Below are 18,302 nucleotides of genomic sequence, written 5' to 3'. Positions count from 1 at the left end.
TCAATCAGTTTGTCAATCATGTGGAAAATTCCACAACACAGATGTCCCCTGGTTTTACTCCATTTTGCATCCAACCGCCTGTGTTTGAGTTGAGCGTCTCTTGTGTGACAGCTTTAGATAAATGTAGTCGGACATCTAACCAGCAGTCTGTGAGTGTATGGACGCACAAAAATGAAACGTTTTACGTCCAATTCATCAAGTGATGCCAAGCTTTTAGTGACCGACTCGTACATGAAGGTTGAATTTAGATTTTTTCATCTTGTTTTTGTCTTCCTCAGCTATCATAGAAAATATGGCAGAGTTCAGACCAGGTCTGTGCACCGAGGCAGCTCAGCAGGGACTCATGCAGTGGCTGCTGAAGAGAATCAAGGTAAGAATATGGCACCGCGTTGGCTGAAGTTAATTTTAGAGCTGCAGCAATTAAACGACCAGTTGATTGACAGGAAATTAATCAGCATCTATTTGTAGTCCAATAGTTGTCATTTAAGTGCAACACTAAATATTCTCTTGTTTAAAGTGGCAATCTTGAGGTTTTCAGTCTTGGTTGATTTTTCTCTGTTGCCTGCAGCTTTTCATTTAAAAGCTCTCACTGCCGCAGCTCCTTCTTGTTCCATTACTTATATGTATATTTCCAACAGATCCGCCGTCAAAAAAAAAAAAACCCGCTGAAAATGACCGTTGTGTTGTTTTGTAGATGCAGTTTTGATGAACGATTGCTATAAGCACTAATCTCACTGACAAACACTTCCTGTGATGACTTCTTAATACCTCATAATAGTCAACTTGTGTTTCACCAGTAAAATGCTTTTAATGTAAAGCTGCAGCATTAGGAAGTGTTCGGTTTGCATTAGCAGCAATCTCGAAACCATCAGTCATCATCTGACAATGATTTAACCTTCTGCAGGTATGTTATACAGTGTTTACAGAGATTAGATTCCAAGGAAGTTAATACAGCAGATTTTCTGGGAATGTTGCCACAGAAGTCTAGTTCATAATACTGCAAATAAAAAAAAAATATGAATATTGCATTTCTTTCATAAGTGGGCCATAGACTCAGTCACCATTGTGTTACCTCATTTGGTGATATATAATGACTATAATGAACTTCTCTTCTGAGGTAATTTCGGACATGCCTAGATGTGTTTCTGTTTATTCTTTTGGCATCATCCAACAAGATAATGTCAGTTGGTTCTAGGAATTTTTTAGAAACAAACTGGTTTTCTCTGTAAGTGAGTGAAATAGTTTTCCTTGCTGAAATGTGACTGAAAATATGTAAAAAATGCCCAAGTGATGAAGTTGTTTTGGTTTTAAAAATATGCTTGTATGCATGCAATGAAGTGTATGTTCAGATAACCTACCATGTAAACCTTAGCTGATCCAGAAGTTTAAAGATTTTCAAGATTTTGCTGTTGCTGTACACCAATAAAACTAATTTTTATGAAGCAGAAACAGAAATTTTGCTGACAGTTAAAAAAAAATGCACATTTTTGTTGAATGCTGGGTGATTTTATACTCTGGACTCTGTAGAACAGAGTTTCTCAGGATGAGTGGCTAATTTGAATTTGGTCTCTCTCCCTTCTCCTCTCAGGCGAAAATGCCTTTTGATGCTAACAAGCTGTACTGCAGTGAAATCCTGGCGATCCTGCTGCAAAACAACGACAGTAAGTGTGTCTCAGTAAATGGCTTATGGCCTCCAAATGATGTTAATTTATCTTCCACGTTTGTCACCTCTCAGCTCGCTCAAACAGACAGAAAATGTTCTGTCCCCTTCTTTTCCTTCTCTACTTTTTCTTTTCGTCATTGTCGTACTCCTTTCTCTGTCTTGTCATCCTTTTTTCTACCCATCTCGGATTAGTCTTCGCATCTTCTCCTTCTTCCTTCCTTCTTTTTTGTCTTTTCCATCTCTCTCTTTCCATCATCAATCCTTGCACTCTTTCCTTTTTTCTTCATCATTTTCTTTTTCATGTTACCTGTCATGCTGTCTCCTTTCCATCTTTCCATTCCTCTTCCTCCCACTCCCCCTTTCATTCTTCCCATCTCACATTTATTCCCCCTCTCTCCTCGTCTGTTTGCTGTCTTCTCTGCTAAAACCGTGTAAAGCCCCCAGATAGCCACAGGACTATCAGGTCCTTGGACAGGTTCTCATTAATGGTACAAGCCATATTGATATTCAGTGAGAGTCGTGTTTCATGTTACACTCATTCTGCTCTTCTTCACCAGTGCTGCTGCCTCCATTAATCCTCTCCCTCCTGCCCTTCAAATCCAAAATAAAATTTACCCCAAAAATGTTATTTTTCACATGAATAATGTTCTCTATTAAAATCCTGTCAGTGTCTTCAAGTAAGAATAAGGCTAATCACACCACTACTATTAGGAAAATGACAATTTGGGAAAATCCTTGATGTGCTAATTTGAATGTAATTATCACTTCCTGCTGTCAAATTTGACTTAAAACGCTACTCTGAAGGGTTTATATGTAAAAATACACACTGATGCAAATGAGAAACATGTCTCATCCAACTACTAATTAAAAACACCCCAAAATCAGAAATACATATTTCTACCCCAGCCTGTACTGCTATTTATCCTGCTAGATTTTTTTGGGTGCAAGTTGGAGAGTTTGGAGATATCGTCTGTAGAGATGTCTGCCTTCTCTTCAGTATAATGGGACTAAATGGCACACAGCTTGTAGTGCGCAAAGCACCAAAATATATTTGAACATTTCAAAGCTAGTGTCTCTTTCCAAAAATCATGATCTGATTACTCAAGGTAACTCAGAGAGGTTGTTATGAGCAGCTTCATATAGATACTTCTTTCTCTCTAGTAGAAAGAAAGTAGTTCTGCTGGATTCTATTGCATAACCATGTTTTCTGATAAGACACAGTGCTGTTTAGTTTTCACATGTTTTTTGGCACTTTTAGCACCACAGAATTAGTGCCATCTACAGCTCCATAGCTGATATCTCTAAAAGTCTGCAGCTCTCAACAAAACTATCTAGATAGATAAACAGCACTACAGCCTTGGGAAAAATATGTGTTTTTAATTTTGGGGTGAACCCTCAAATTGAATTCTACTAGAGAAAGTACCAAATGCTAAACAGTGTCTGCCAGTCCACTTCCTGATGTCAATTTACAGGATTTCCGAGTTTTGTGATCCTTAAAGGGATAGTTTTGTTATTTGATGTGGGTTTGTATGAGGTACTTATTCTTATATACAGCGTATTACCTATAGAAAATGTCAGTTGCACTCGGCAAGCCCCAGTTTGGAGGTGCAGGGATAGGGACCACAGGAAACCACTTTTTTTTGCAGGTTATATAAGCCAAATATTGTTCTCTAAACCAACAAAACTCCATAGTCATATAACCTTGCAAAACACAGATGTTGCAGGTGTCCGTCTCTGCCTCGTTTGTGCTGTTGTGTTGATTTCTATGTTTTAAAAGAATACCTCAGTCTCACTGAAGTCACACTGTATATAAGAATTATTTGGCAGAATTTTGTTTAATCTTTATTGAATTTACTTGAGGTCTTGGTAGAACCTTGGTGCTTCATACAACAGCACTATAATAGAAGAGCTAGCTCATTTACATCTGTTTGAATGTTGATTAATGTACTTTTTCAAATAAATAAATAAATAAATCCTTTTGAATTAATGACCTTTGGCCCTCGCAGCCATTTGGGGCTGCTATAAAGCAGAATTGTATTATGTAACCTTAAAAAATAAGATGGATTAACTTGTGTTGATATATATTTTTCAGCGCCCTGGTTTCTCCTCATTTTCTCTCTCCGGAGGTCCCTCATGGCCAACGTGTTTGTCTGTGTTTATGCTCATCGTATGCCCTCCCTCTCTTTGTCTTTTACTCTTTTACTTTCCCTCATCTATCCACTTAAACCTTTTTTCTCACACTGTTTTCCATCCTGCTTCTTAAAATCTGTTTTTTGCCGCCATCTCAGTTTAATCTCTCTGTTGTCCTGTTACTCCATTTTTATCTCTGAAGTCTTCTTCCATTTTTATTTCTCTTGCCCACAGATACCAGAGAGTTATTGGGAGAGATGGACGGCATTGATGTGTTACTGCAGCAACTATCTGTAAGATTTTTGCTTTTTGTCTATTTTTAGTTTGCTCTGCTGCCACCCCTCTTATTTGCCCGTCATCCATTTGAGCCTGGCAGGGGTGAAGCACAGTAATTTCTCAAACATGAGCATCTGTGTGTGCTGTGTGGAAGTGCTCTAACCTGTGGGTGCACACCAAAATCAGTCTGCACAGTACTAATTTTGTCTGCTATTTTTTTTAGTTAGTTCTGTGTCAAATCTCATTTTTTATCGTATTTAGCTAACAACCTCCTTCATCTTTTGGTCAGGTTTTCTAAGCTGACTAAAAGTCATTTTATCCTTATTTTAGTCAAAGACACGGTTGCTATTTCAGTCTACCTGTAGTCAATGAAAACTGTTGACATTTTAGTGTTTAGTCTTCATGATTATATTAAAAATTGTTTAATTTATCAATTACTAGTCAATCATAAAAGTAAACACCAACTATTTTTATAATCTTTTAATCTATTTGAGTAATGTTTTAAGGAAAAAAAGGTGAAAACTCTCTGATTCTAGCATCTTAAATGTAAATATTTTCTGGTTTCTTTACTCCTCTGTGATGGTAAACTGAATATCTTTGGGTTGTGGACAAAACAAGACATTTGAGAACATCATCATGGGCTTTGGGAGAATTTGCTCAAAGTTTTTCACGATTTTCCGACATTTATAGGCAAACAACTATTAATCAATCAATCATGAAAATTACTGACCATTTAATCAGTTTCTTTGTGGTTCGTCTCAGTGTTTCTCTTCACATTTGTGGCATGTTTACCAGATATTGCATGGCCACATTGCTTCTCTTCTGATAAAGCCTCATTGTAACAGAAATGTCCCCAAATATCACCTCATTACTTTCTCCTAAGCCCTGTTGTTGTCATTGTTAACTTTAACTTGCTTTTTGTAAAAATAGCTGATGTACGTTACTCTGAGCTCTGACTGTGCTCATTATGTGCTGCTAGTCCTCATATGACACACTCGCTCACACAAAACAGGACACACAAACGCTCCGTCAAATTATATTTTGTCACCTCTTTTTTGGTCAGTGAAAACAAAGACTGATTTTGGTAAAGTTTTATACAAACAAAATTTTAGCGTTGTCTTTTTTCATCAACAATATCGCATGCTGATATAGTGACAATTAGTGTTTAATTAAATTGTGCTTCATGTATGGAAAGGAGGTGATTGATGAACATATTTTAGGTACAGTTTTTATGAATGAAATTAAGCTCCTTTTAAACCCTGTTTTCAGCCTAATGATTAGCTTTACTCAGATGGATTTTCAGGCTGTTCTGAGCACCCTGTGAAATTTGACTCAGCCAACCACAATAGTACATCCGAATTACAGTTTATAACCCGCTAAATTAGCTATTAAAGTTTGTCACTGACCAAACTTTGGTAGAGGGTGTTGGCATTTTTCCACTCCGTCTCTTTCAGTTTCCTTAATTATTCTACGAACCTGGCTAATATTTCTGTCATGCTAGGCTTATTTCCTCTCATAATTAAAGGAGCTTACTTTGTCCACATTCCCAAACTTCTCTAATGAACCATTTTGTTTCAGTGAATTTACCTCTCATGCAAAAGCAATGTGTCCGCCTGAGTTTACTTCCTAAATGCTGCCTTTCTCAGTGCTCTCTCCTCCCGCCTTCCCGCTCAGGTGTTTAAACGTCACAACCCATCCACGGCCGAGGAACACGAGATGATGGAGAACCTCTTTGACGCTCTGTGCTCGTGCCTCATGCTGCCAGCCAATCGCGACCGCTTCCTCAGAGGGGAAGGCCTTCAACTCATGAATCTCATGCTCAGGTGAGGCCAGCAGTAGGACTCAACGTTGGGTTACTTGAATGTGGAAGTTGAAACTTTTAGAGCCGTATTTAGACGATCAATAGTGTGTGGTCCAAAGTGTGTGGCGCACATACATTTATGGCATGTTCAACTCCGCTGTGCTATTTAGACAGCACACAATCTGGGCGCTTAGTCAGGCGCCAGGCTCAAAGGGGTTGCATCTAGTTTCTTAATTAATCATAGATGTGTTGTGGGTGTAACATGAATAAATGATATATGAAATGATAAACTGTCCCTGTCATCTCTCATTCCCTTTTAAGAGCCTGCCTCTTCAGCATTGCTATTTAAATGAGCAAGTTGGAGAAGTGAAGAGAGATGCTAGTAATCATGTAGTGATTCAGGGAGGGTGGTTAACTCACATGTCTGTTCCTAAAAATTAACACTGTGACTGTGTCCTCACTGTGTGTGTGCGCTTTATGCATGGTCCGAAGCACACAGGGATGACTGGTGTGACATTTCTGCAAGCATGGAAGCATTGCCACAGTAGGTTAATTACTGAGAGCAGCTTCTCTGATCATTAAAATAAGCCGTGAAGAAAACACTCATATCAATACAACACAGTCACCTGCAAAGTGTGCTCTGCCGAGAGGCTGTTTTTAGTTTAGTTTCCATGCGTGCAGTAATGTCACTGCTGCAAATATTGTTAAAATTGAAACAGCAAAACTAAAATCTGCAATTATAAACAGACAAGCTAGAGGAAACTCACCAAAGGAAATCATTTTTTTTAGACAACTCTGTTGGAAATCGATGCTTATACGGCTGTTTTACTCCAAATAGTATTATTGTTTGAACTCTCTCACTGTGTGAGAGATGTTTTGGATGTGTAGAACACAGGACATTAAATATGGCAGGATCAGTCTGGATCTAGTGTTAATTAAAGTCAATGAAGTTACAGCTTCTGTGCGTAAATGTGCACACAGCTTCATCCTCTGTCACCCACCTGCAATCTTTCTCTATTAATCAGTGTTAATTTTTATGACCTGTGGATTAACTTCTGCACCCTAGAAATAGTTTTTGTGTGTCGCGAACCTGTCTATGTAGGCTCATCTTAATGTCTAAATAATAAGTACTTTAAATAGCAGGAAAATACTGAGCCATCGACTTCGGACCAGGCTTTTGTTGGTCAATAGCCAGTCGCTTTCTGGTGCCTCAAAATAGTAACGAGCCTGACAGAAAGTACCAGAGAACAGCAGTGATAGCTGCACTGTGTGCTGCTTTGAAGATGAAGCCATTAGTCTCTCTAGTTTTCTGGTAAGCTGCTAGCTTGCACTGTTTTTCTTTCGTGCCTTTTTACCTTTATCTTTCGTGTAAGTTACCACCAACAGCTGTTGATCAGGAATTTGTGTTGTGTCCTGGTGCGTGATACATAGGGCTCTATAGGGCATCCTTAAGATTGAGTTTGTATAGGTGTTGTCTTTTTCTGTTCAACCTTGTTATTTGTATTTTACAAAATGCTGTCATTACTTATCAGCGATAAACACCAACACATACAAAATGTAGCTCAGAAGCAAAATGGAAATCAGTTAATGGAGCTCATCATTAAACATATTTTCCATAAGCAGCATCCACTCTTTATGAACACGACAGAACTTCTTTCCATTGTTTCAAATATGCAGCAGTGAATATATTTGATGCACAGCTAACATGCTTTTGACAGTCACACATTATATCTCCTCCTTTGTTCATAATCCTAACAGTTTTTGCTTAACCACTATCCTTGATGGACAAATTACTGCAGGCTATTGTTACAGGTAATGGATTGCTGCTCAGTGAGCATTGATGCTAAATGGGCTACTTTGGTTAAGTGAACACTAATTGCAATGCTTGTTAGAGGTCAAAAATATGGAGGCTGATGCAGACTGTTTTGTTAATATTAGAAAAAATGCAATTTTATTTTGGTCATAAAACAGTCAAAAGAAAATCTCGGGGGAGGAGGGAGCTGTGGGAGAGAACCTCCCTCATATGTTTGTTTTAAAAAGTGGGTTCATGAGCTCGAGGAAACACAAACTTAGAAGTCAGCTGGCAAACAGCAGCCTTTGTGTTGCAAGCAGCTTTCAAAACAAAACTACAAAACTCTGTGCACCTTGTAGTGGATTATGTAACTTGAATGGGTGCATCAGTTGTTCATTCTAAATGAGACTGCGGATGCCGCATCACTTCAATGCAGAAATCAAGCTTGAATGAACTGAAATTAGTGATGTTCAGGCTCATTTACTTTGATTCTTCTGAGTCCGTGTTACAAGAAAATGCAATGTTGCAATTAATCCTTTAGACCCCAGTGGAATTCTAAAATCATCACTTAAAAGCACAGCTATGTTATAAGAACAGACAACAGTAATGCGGCAGTAGGTCGTGTTTTTGGCAACTGAATTGCTGAATTTATAGATGGAGAAGTCGTGACCCAGTAAGACATCCTTACTGACTCTTCATCGCACTTCTGCATGAGACGTGAGTGAGTGTCAGTGACAAAATGAATTGCTCTCCCTGGGAATGTCCTAACTGGCTGCGAGCGATGCGGCGCGCCCATTTTCTTCTGTTTTTTATCACTGATGTTGGAAGCACTGCAAAACAGGGAATTGATGAGTTTTAGATGAGGAGTTATCTACACGATACCTGCTCATTCAACAACAAAAACTTAAATAAGGTGCCAGGGGCTGATAGTAGATCACCATTGAGCTGCTAATCAAGGTAAATGCCCCTGGCTGATACCAAGCTGCTCGCTGCCAAATATGTTAGATGTCATTTCCTGGAGGGAAGATCTAAATATCATAATATAAAACACATGTTTTCTGTTTCAAAAGTACAAATGTGGGAACAAGTACTCACCCACCTTTTACTTGAGTGGTTACTCCAGTTTGATCTGGAACAAACAGCTGATCAGTGTCACAGGAAAACAAATTAACTTATTTAATTGTGAACGTCTACCAGCCACTGACGGATAAATGTAGATTCTGTGTTGCTCATATGGTCTGACTGGCTGCTGCGTGATATTCTCAACATGATGAACTATTGAAAAAGTCAGTTCAGCATTTGATCATCTTCTGTCACAGAACTGCGTATTCAAACAGATTCAGAGTGGACAGAAAGTATGTGATGTGACACAGTGCAATGCGATTAGGGATGCACTGATACTGATACCAGCATCGGGTATTGATCCGATATTGTCCTCACATACTTGTACTTGGACTCCTCCGATACCCCAAACCTGATACTACATCATGAAAAGTAGCCGCTCGACTCAAGCAAAAATCTAAAGAACCACCACGACGCAGAGTTCAAGGTGTTTGCTGATGGTTGCCCTTTTTTTTTTTTGGTCGCGTCATCATCATCAGTGAGGGACTCACTGTCCTCAACATCATCCACTAACTGAAATAAATGCGGAGTGCAGCTGTAGACCGCAGCCAGCCGCTGTCCAATAAGTCCCGGTGGGTGTAAACTAGTTGAATGCCTCAGCTAATTAAAACACTGCTGCCACCAGTCTGTAATCCTCTTTTCTTCACAATAAGCTGCTACAACTTCTCTTTGTGTACTTAATCTTGACCAAAATGGTACACCCAACTTCACTATTTGGGGTTCACAGCAGGGTAAACAAAACTGCGGCACTACACTGATACCTGTCCCTCCCTAAACAATGGCAGGTAGGAACTAATTAGCTCTTAGACAACATGGAGAAGAAACTTAAATACTACACATGTAAATGTGTCATTAAAGTACTAGTTAAAATGCTGTAATGTGTACAGTGACTATGGTTACGCTTGTAGCAGGAAACAGGAACAAAAATTTGTTACATTTAGAAAGTGAGCATCTAATGAAAATAATACGTGTTTTTAAAGTTATTGTAAGAAATGTAATGGTATTATTAAGTACTTGTATCGGTACTCGGTATTGGCAAGTACCCTAATGTAAGTCGGTCTGAAAAAAAGAGTATCGGTGCATCCCTAGATGCGACAGTCTGTCGATCACATGCAGTTAGGACAAGGTGTGACAGTGAGAGCCAAGTAGATCCTGCTTTCTACTGATGGTGATTATGTGATGTGATTTCAATCAAAAAAAACTCACAATGTCTTTGTTGTTTTCCATGATCATGTTGCAGGCACTTTTTTGAGCAAATAAAATGAGTAAAGAATTGCTGAATTTATACGTGGTAACATCACAACCCTGTCAGTCCTCACTACCCACCCTTTGACACACTTACCCTCGCAAAACAGTGCCAAATTGACGGGGGGGCCTAAGACTTAGTCTGCTCTGAGGTTGTCAAAATATGATTTGAACATGTTCATTAAAATCACAATTTGTACAGAAGTATTGTAGTATGTTATTGTATTTGTATAAAACAAGTCCTTAGTCAAAAATAGTTGGCTACTTAGGTCACATCCCTGTGATAATAAATCATTATGAGCCTACTCTGTTGGATTGTTAAAAAGAAAAATGTCAAGCTCATACTAGTGACATTGACAAGGCAAAGGTTCTTCAAATGGAAACACTTATAATTGGAATGAATCACATATTCCTTTGACGTATGTGCTCACGTATGCAAGTTTGGGGGCTCAGCTTTTCATAGATACAAGTAGGTGGGCTTCATGGAAAAATGGTTGGGAACCACTGACTTAGAAGGTTAATGACTGGATAATCAGTGTCACTTAACAGGTTTGTTTATGCACAACTCTGCTCAATTTCCAGAAACACAAGTGTTATATATGAAGTATGTTCCTGGTGTAATTTTATCCTCCTAAATCATACTGAAGTGCCACAGTAAGGTGGAATTTACAACAAATAGGCAGTAAGTGCTTCAGAGCTATAAAAGATACTCTTTAAAAGGAAAATATAGTGTTCAGCCGAACACAGAACATCTCTTGATATACAGTGTGGCCTCACAACTCCTTTCAGAGGCTTTTTCTTCCAGTGCTTTCTGTACAGCGAACATTTGAACATAGCATACGAGGGTGCAGCGCTGCACAGAACATTACGTCCGTCGGCTCTCTTGCCTGGCGAGACTGCCGCTCCAATCAATCAGCAGTGGGTGGAGACATGACCTTAAGAGTCATAAAGACATATTACACGCATTTATGAAAGCTTAACAGCTTCTGCACCCCCAGTGGTGATAATCACATCACTGGTGATGTAGATTTAAGGCCTGGATCGATATCTCATTATTGGAATGCAAAAAGCCTTTTCTGTTAAATCATCCACTGGGGAAACTGAGGAAGAAAAGAGACAGAAGAGGAGGAGGACAAAGACATGACTTTTAGAAATTAACTTGTGAGAATGCAAGTGATTTACATCTCTGATCTTTTTCATTCCACACAATACTCAGTGCACAGAGTACAGAACATGAGCTTTGTTTGAAACAACAGGTGGATTTATACTTGTGTGTTAAACAGCAAGCCTGTCGCGGATCCCTCTGAGTAATTGATTTAGTTTAGTGTTGGATTCATCTGTTGATACCATCACCTCAACAGTCGATCAGTAGTCATAGACCTCTAAGTTATCACGTTAACATTCCTTAGTTCACTTTATGATACAGAGCAATGATGGGAAAAATGTCCATGATGATTCTCAGTCATCCAGGTCATGGTATCTCTAGGAATTATATGAAGGCAACTGAAGTCGCTTGACGTTCTTGTGACAAGAGGTGAGAGGTTATACATCATCAAGTACCTCATCAAATCCAGCTGCCTTTGTATAGTTCCTAGAAATTACGTGTGTTTGCCTTTTGTCCTAAATGCAGAAAATAACCTGTTAGCATTTTACATTTTGCTTTGTGACATCTCAGTAACTGCTGTTGCTCTTACATGTAGTTCTATTTTTAGGAGATGTTTGTCAGCTGGGAGTAACTATAGAACTTAAATGTTTGTTACAATTGTTTTGCCTTTTATAGTATATACTTAGAATTACACAATGTCAGATCACACATTGTGTTCACTTTATTTATATTAATAAAACACAGGAAACTGGAATGTTATATAGAAGTTGCACTTCAACACAGCTGAGTTCAAAATATTGTCAAAATTACAGAAGAATGTGGCATCACAGAGAACTAAATAAAAAGTGCAAAAACGAATACAAAACAAAAAAAGGAATAAAAGTGATCATTATAAATTGAGAAAGAAATGGAAAATCATGAAAATCTTTGAAAAACATTGGTAAACCCATTTATGTTTTAAAGGGACTGAGGTTGAGTGATATCTTCGTCCATCGCTGATAGTTGACAGTCATCAACCACTGATCCCTCTAACAGCGTAACATCATGATTTAAACGCTTTCAGTATTAGTGGTAGGTTGTCCCCTCAGAGTTGCCGTAAGGCAGGAGTTGTTGGCAAAGTTCTGTTTTTGTCATGTGTGAGAGAAAATAAAAAGCTGCTGCTGCTTTTGGTCATGGCATAACATTGCATCTCCATGTCCTGTTACAGTGTTTGTAGTGCTACAAAATTAACTTTTTTGTCCAATGGTCAAATAGCTAGTGAAAGTTGAAACGGTCAATAGTTTTCCTTTGTTTTTTTGGCTTGTGAGTGAAGCAAATCTATCAGCCACTAACTAATTTTTTGCTCTGCTGCCCAGTTTAGTCAACCTAATATACTTGGTATCTTAGCTCAGCTCAGCTCAGCTTCCTTAACAGCTAACTGTTTCACACTTCTGAGGATGGACAGAAAAGTTACAGACATGTCATGTGGAGAAAAAGACCCTTTTAAGCATGGCACAGGTATGTATGTCAGATGCTTGTCTGGCAGGGATGTGTCCCCATTTTTACAGATGGTCAGTTGATTCTGCGGGGTCAGATCTACTCACCCTTTGAAAACAACTGTATGAAGTCTTCTATGGCTCTGGAGGTAGACTGTCACAGTGATGCCATCAGGGTTATCTCAGATTGGGCTTTTTAATAGAAGGCTTGCATTATAGACTGGAGATCTGTGGTTTGGAAGATGTGAATATTTACCACAGAACATCAGAGAAAGATCTTGACCCATACCGGAGCCTAAAAATCAAGAAGAACTTGATGGAGGTTTATGACATTAATCTCTGGAAGTTTTTCACCATATCTTTCATTAATAGTTTTAACATGATCTGTTTCGCTGTAGTTCAAGCAAGCAAGGCAAGCAAGAGATCTTGCTTGCTTGCTTTTTAATCAATACACAATGAAGCTGCAAAATAAAAAAGTAGAAAGGGAGAGCAATACATTCAAAAAAAAAGATCTCCACTCACTGAGACACATTTCTTGGTTTTTCCATCAAAAACTCAATTTCAATTCCTACCAAGCCTCTTCAGTCTTGTGCTACATACAGATTTCACACCTGGTGCCTTGATGAGATCCTGGCAGAGCTAAATGTTTGTCAGAGATGAGATGTACCGCAACCATTTTTACAGAGATGTGTAAGTGATACTTAGCGCAGTATAACACCAGTAGTTCTAAGAAAGTATGTAATGATTTCATCATTTTTGTAGAGCTCCCCTATCCTTTTAGGGGATGTTGCCATTTTCTGATCGATGTTTTGCTCAGACTTTGAGTGACTGAGGCCATCTTTGAGTGATTCAGTCTCGTCAAGAATTTGAGTCCAATCATAAACCTGCTGCTGTCATGCAAGCGCATACCAGACATCGACATTTTGGGTTGACGGCAGTGTAGTTCACGACACAGGGATGTTGAGTTAAGTCAGCTGTCTACCGGCTGAATTGCCCGGTTTCCCTTCAGAAAAGTACACAGTGTATTGCTCTCCGCTGGCCTCTCCAGCCGTCCATCATATATAATGTGTCTGTCTGGAGAACCAGACTCAACTGCCTGAAATATGTGTCCCTCCTCTGAGATAAACACTGTCATCTGTCATTGGAGGGAATGGAGGAAGTGACATGCTGACAGACAGCTACATTTCCTGAGAGGAGGCGTGTAGCCGGGGGGTGGGTGGGAGCCTTGTGGGAGTGTAGACAAACCGGGAAACAGTTGGTTCCCCTTATGATGCCAATGCCTTGATGATGAAAAACAGATGAATATCTACACCTACAACTGATTTGTGTGAGAGAACACACATTCACAGGTTTATTGTGGTCGTTTAATGTCTGACAATTTTATATGCTACCTTGAAAGAGATTTTCAGAATGACTTTACTGTACAAAATCATAAAATGATCATACACTGTGGCCAAAAAAGGGTCACCATCTGGATTTAAATAAACAAATAAATAAGAGCCTCCATTAGATAATTACTGCAGTGATTAATATGTTTCAGCTGACAACAAGTTATTTAACCCTAACTGATGCAGTGAGGAGCTTCTCATTTCTTAAGAAACCATGTCTGAAGACAAATATCCTGTGATCGAGGAAAAGATGTTACTCTGATTCAGAAGAGTCAAATTATTGACCTGCATCAAGCAAAGAAAACAACTGAGGAGATTGATGAAAGCTAATCAGGAAAAAAAAACCTTCAGTTTTCTAGGGAGCGTAAAGATTGGATTCTGGAGCAATGCAAATGGAAAAAAGGTCATGTGGTCTGATGAGTTCAGATTTACCCTGATCCAGAGTGATGGGGGCATCAGGGTAAGAAGAGAGGCAGATCAAGTGATGCTCCCATCATGCCTAGTGCCTACTGTACAAGCCTGTGGGGGCAGTGTTATGATCTGGGGTTGCTTCAGTTGCTCAGGTCGAGGTTCAGCAACGTTATGTGGCCAAAAAATGAGGTCAGCTCACTACCTGAATATACTGAATGATTAGGTTTTCTCCAGGCTTCAATTTATCTGTTTGTGTTCGCACCAAAAGTGGTGCAGCCAATCAGTGTCCTAGGAGGAACTACAGGCGTGGTTTAAGGTGTGACAACAGCAAACAGCAGTTATATCACAACTGGAGAGTAATTCTTCAAGGAAAGAGGAGCACAGAATGACACTGAAGCCTTTTCTTGATGGGAACGATGTTTTCGCTCTTCTGGTTGAAGTTAGTCTGTTTTAGATGTGATAGACAGATGGTTCATCCAATCACCTGCCAAGTGTTTTTTCTCACCTCCACAAAATTGCTGTAAACTGCTTGTTTCAATGTGATGAATGCCACCTGTTCACCAGTAGGTGCAGGCCTGTGAGATTTGATCATTAGCATAATCAATGACCCAAAATTGCATTTACAAAATGCTACCTGGGAATTAAAAGAAGTATTTCACCCTGTGAAGCTGCTGTAAGAAATCAGCAGTAGCATTAAAGAGCCTAAAACAACTAGAAAATTTTAATAGTACAGCTGCCAACAACATGTCATTGGAGCAGCACCATACTGTGACAGAAATAGAGCGAATGGTTTCCTTAAAGCAAAGCAGTCCATAATTTAAATGGTAGGAGGTCAGAGGGATGTGACAATTATGTTGGTTCTAGATGAGAGAATATTATGCTGCTCACAACAGTGTGGATTATCTTAAGTAAGCAGGTCATCGTTTGACAAAAGGTTTATGGCTAATATCTTAACTGTACACACACCTTTTCAGGGCACTTCACTGGAGATGTGCATGTTTTTTATGTACAAATTGAAACAGCATTAAATATCTCTGACATCAGCATTGTTTCCTCTCTCTGCTGCAGAGAAAAGAAGATGTCTCGGGTCAGTGCTCTGAAGGTCCTGGACCACGGGATGATCGGACCAGAGGGAGCAGATAATTGCCATAAGTTTGTGGATATCCTGGGCTTGCGGACCATCTTTCCACTTTTCATGAAAACCCCTAAGAAGATGAAGAAGAGTGGTGCTGCAGAGAAGGAACATGAAGGTCAGTCGCTAATTAGAACAAAGCTACAGCAGGCAAGATTTCTTTGTGAAGGCTGCAGTGAGCTGCATTCATGTCACCCGGTTTTGATCTGCTAAGTAGTGTGACCTGTTGGGCCAAGCAGTGAAAGCCGTGGTGATTCCACTGTTTTTCAATTAAATGCCATCAGCAGCAAAAGAAATGTTATAACAGAGAGATAAAGAAAGTGGTGGAAATCAAACCACTGGGGTAAAAGGATATCAGTTGTCTGTCTGATAATGAGCTCTGTATTTACTGCACATGTGCCTGCACATGAAGCTAAACAATATGTAAGAGGGTTTAGTGACAAGTATGACCGAAAGGGAGCAAGAACCTAAATACTTGTATAAATGTGATATATATTTGTTATTTTATATTTGGAGTAATGATTGCCTTGAAAATCTGTTCTAAGTCATGCAGTTTATTTCAGCTACAACCAAATATTTACTCATACCTGATGGATGTGACAGTCATTTAAAATGGACAATATTGTTCCTCTGGCCATCTAGATAGTTTTGGTGTGAGTTGCTGAGTTCCGGAGATATCGGCTGCAGAGATGTCCACCTTCTCTCAAATATAATGGAACTACATGGCAGTCGGCTTGTGGTGCTCAAAGCGCCAAAAGAAAACCACATTTAAAAAACTCAGCAGCAATGTCTCTTTCCAGGAATTATGACACAGTTACTCAAAATAATCCACAGATCTTGTCGAGAGCAGTTTCATGTAGGAACTACTTTCTTTCTACCAGAAAGGCAGGTGTCTCACATTCATTTTACAAAGCTGTCTACATGAAACTGCTCAAAACAAGGTCTGTGGATTATCTTGAGTAACTGTGTCATGATTTTTTAAAACAGACATTGCTGTTGAGTTTTTTTTTTTAATGTATTTTTTGGGGGTTTTGAGCACCACAAGCAGAGTACCATTTAGTTCCATTATATTGAAGGGAAAGGATCTCTACAGCTGATATCTCTAAAACACAGCAACTCACACCAAAACTATACAGTTGGGTAAACAGCACTACAGGCCAGAGGAAACATGTCTTTTTCATCTGTGGGTGAACTGTCCCTATAATTGCTGTGCAACATGTTACTGATACTTTGTAATATGAATGATACCTGAGGTGTTGATCGATGATGATTGACAGTGTTAGGGCTTCTTTTCTAATGTCCTTCAAATCTCATGAATTTAGTTATTTTTCAAGTGAAAAAATCTATAGTTTGCTGGCTGCACTCATTTAAATGATTGCACTAATCATGACGGGGTAATTTCTTTCTTCTCCTGCGTCTAGTTTTCTGCAACGTGTAGTCACACCCGTTTCCTGCAGAGGCACTCAATCCTAATCTGCTCATGTATCACGGTTTGCTGCCTCTTCGGCCTGTCAGTTTACACTATCAATCCAATCTTGATTGATTTTCCTGCCTGCGCTCTCGAACCTCTCTTGTCTCTGAGTGAGAGATAGGAAGTGCAAACAAGAGCCAGGGAGAGCAGAAGATAGGATGTCCATGCGATACAGGGCCAGAGAATTAAAAGAGAGGAGAGACTGAAGGAAAAAGAGGTAGAAACCCTGTCCATCTCTTTGCTCTTTGTTTGATTACCTACGTCCAAAAAGTGAAACCCCTCCTCTCTCTCTGTCTGTATTAATTAAGTTTGATTCATCCGCCGGGGCTTCCTGGCCCTGCAGAGAAGAACAATTGTCTTCCTTTGTGTCCGTCTCACCCGGGGACTGGATGAATTAACCTCTGACCTCCTCGAGCAGCAGGAGGAAGAGTGGGGAAGATAACCCGTCCTAACAGTTAAACCTTCCCCCCCCCTGTGTGTTGAAGCCCCTGGCAAGGCAGACATACACTTTAAAGACATGCTTTAAAAAGAGATGTGGAAATCCACCCTGAAGGTTGTGTCTCCCTGTGCGCTCTGCATTTGTGTGTATCTCTCAACCAAAGCTGTACTGAGAGATCCACAGTATGATGTTGGCCTTTTAACTCAGCAGCTCTGTTTGTTGACACCTCCTGCTTTGGTGCTGTGATCAGAGTTAACCCACTTGTGGAGACGGTTTAGGTTACTTCAAAGGCAACTATGTAAACTTGACAATAACCTCTGATCTGTCCACATATGTAATGTTAATACTAGGAGTGTGACGATGTACTGATTCAATTTTCAGTGATTCAGTATAATTGATGCAAAGGGAAAATATCAATCTATATAATCATTTTTAATATACACTTTTATTTTGAAATTCCAGTGGCATGTCTATCTCACAAATATCTAAAAGAGTTAAGTTATAAAATTGTCAAATTCTAATTTAGTTGCTGTAGTATTTTGTGATAATGGCAAATATTGTGTCATTGTCCAAAGAATCAATATAATATTGAAACTTACACCCCTAGTTAATGCCACAATATCATATTTTCACAATACACATAAATATAGATTAATTTAGTTTTGAAGGCTGAATTAAACAGGTAGCCGTTATCACCCACTAAATGTCGCTGCCATGTAATGGTTTTACATCCTGTAAAACCTAGTACATGTTAAAATATTGTCATCAAATGCTTTTGGATTAAAGGTCTTTGTGATTTAGACACTTAAAAAGAAAAATCTAACAGCATTTAGATGTTTTGTTACCAAGAAA

General features: G+C 39.2%; 1 protein-coding gene across 1 annotated transcript in view; it reads left to right on the top strand.

Moving 5' to 3' along the window:
* The window catches only part of ctnnbl1 (catenin, beta like 1), a 79,521-nt gene that overhangs the window by 19,195 nt on the left and 42,024 nt on the right, over positions 1-18,302 (top strand). Inside the window, exons 7-11 of the mRNA XM_084721750.1 lie at positions 279-370; positions 1,589-1,661; positions 4,028-4,086; positions 5,744-5,892; positions 15,477-15,658. Coding sequence (XP_084577876.1) covers positions 279-370; positions 1,589-1,661; positions 4,028-4,086; positions 5,744-5,892; positions 15,477-15,658 — 555 coding nt within the window. The remainder of the gene's footprint in view (positions 1-278; positions 371-1,588; positions 1,662-4,027; positions 4,087-5,743; positions 5,893-15,476; positions 15,659-18,302) is intronic.

This window comes from Lutjanus erythropterus, chromosome 6 (assembly GCF_056507025.1).
Source record: "Lutjanus erythropterus isolate fLutEry1 chromosome 6, fLutEry1.hap2, whole genome shotgun sequence".
NCBI classification, from domain to species: Eukaryota; Metazoa; Chordata; class Actinopteri; order Lutjaniformes; family Lutjanidae; genus Lutjanus; species Lutjanus erythropterus.
The sequence above is the reverse complement of the archived record's forward strand: the minus strand, read 5'-3'. Positions and strand labels throughout refer to the sequence as shown.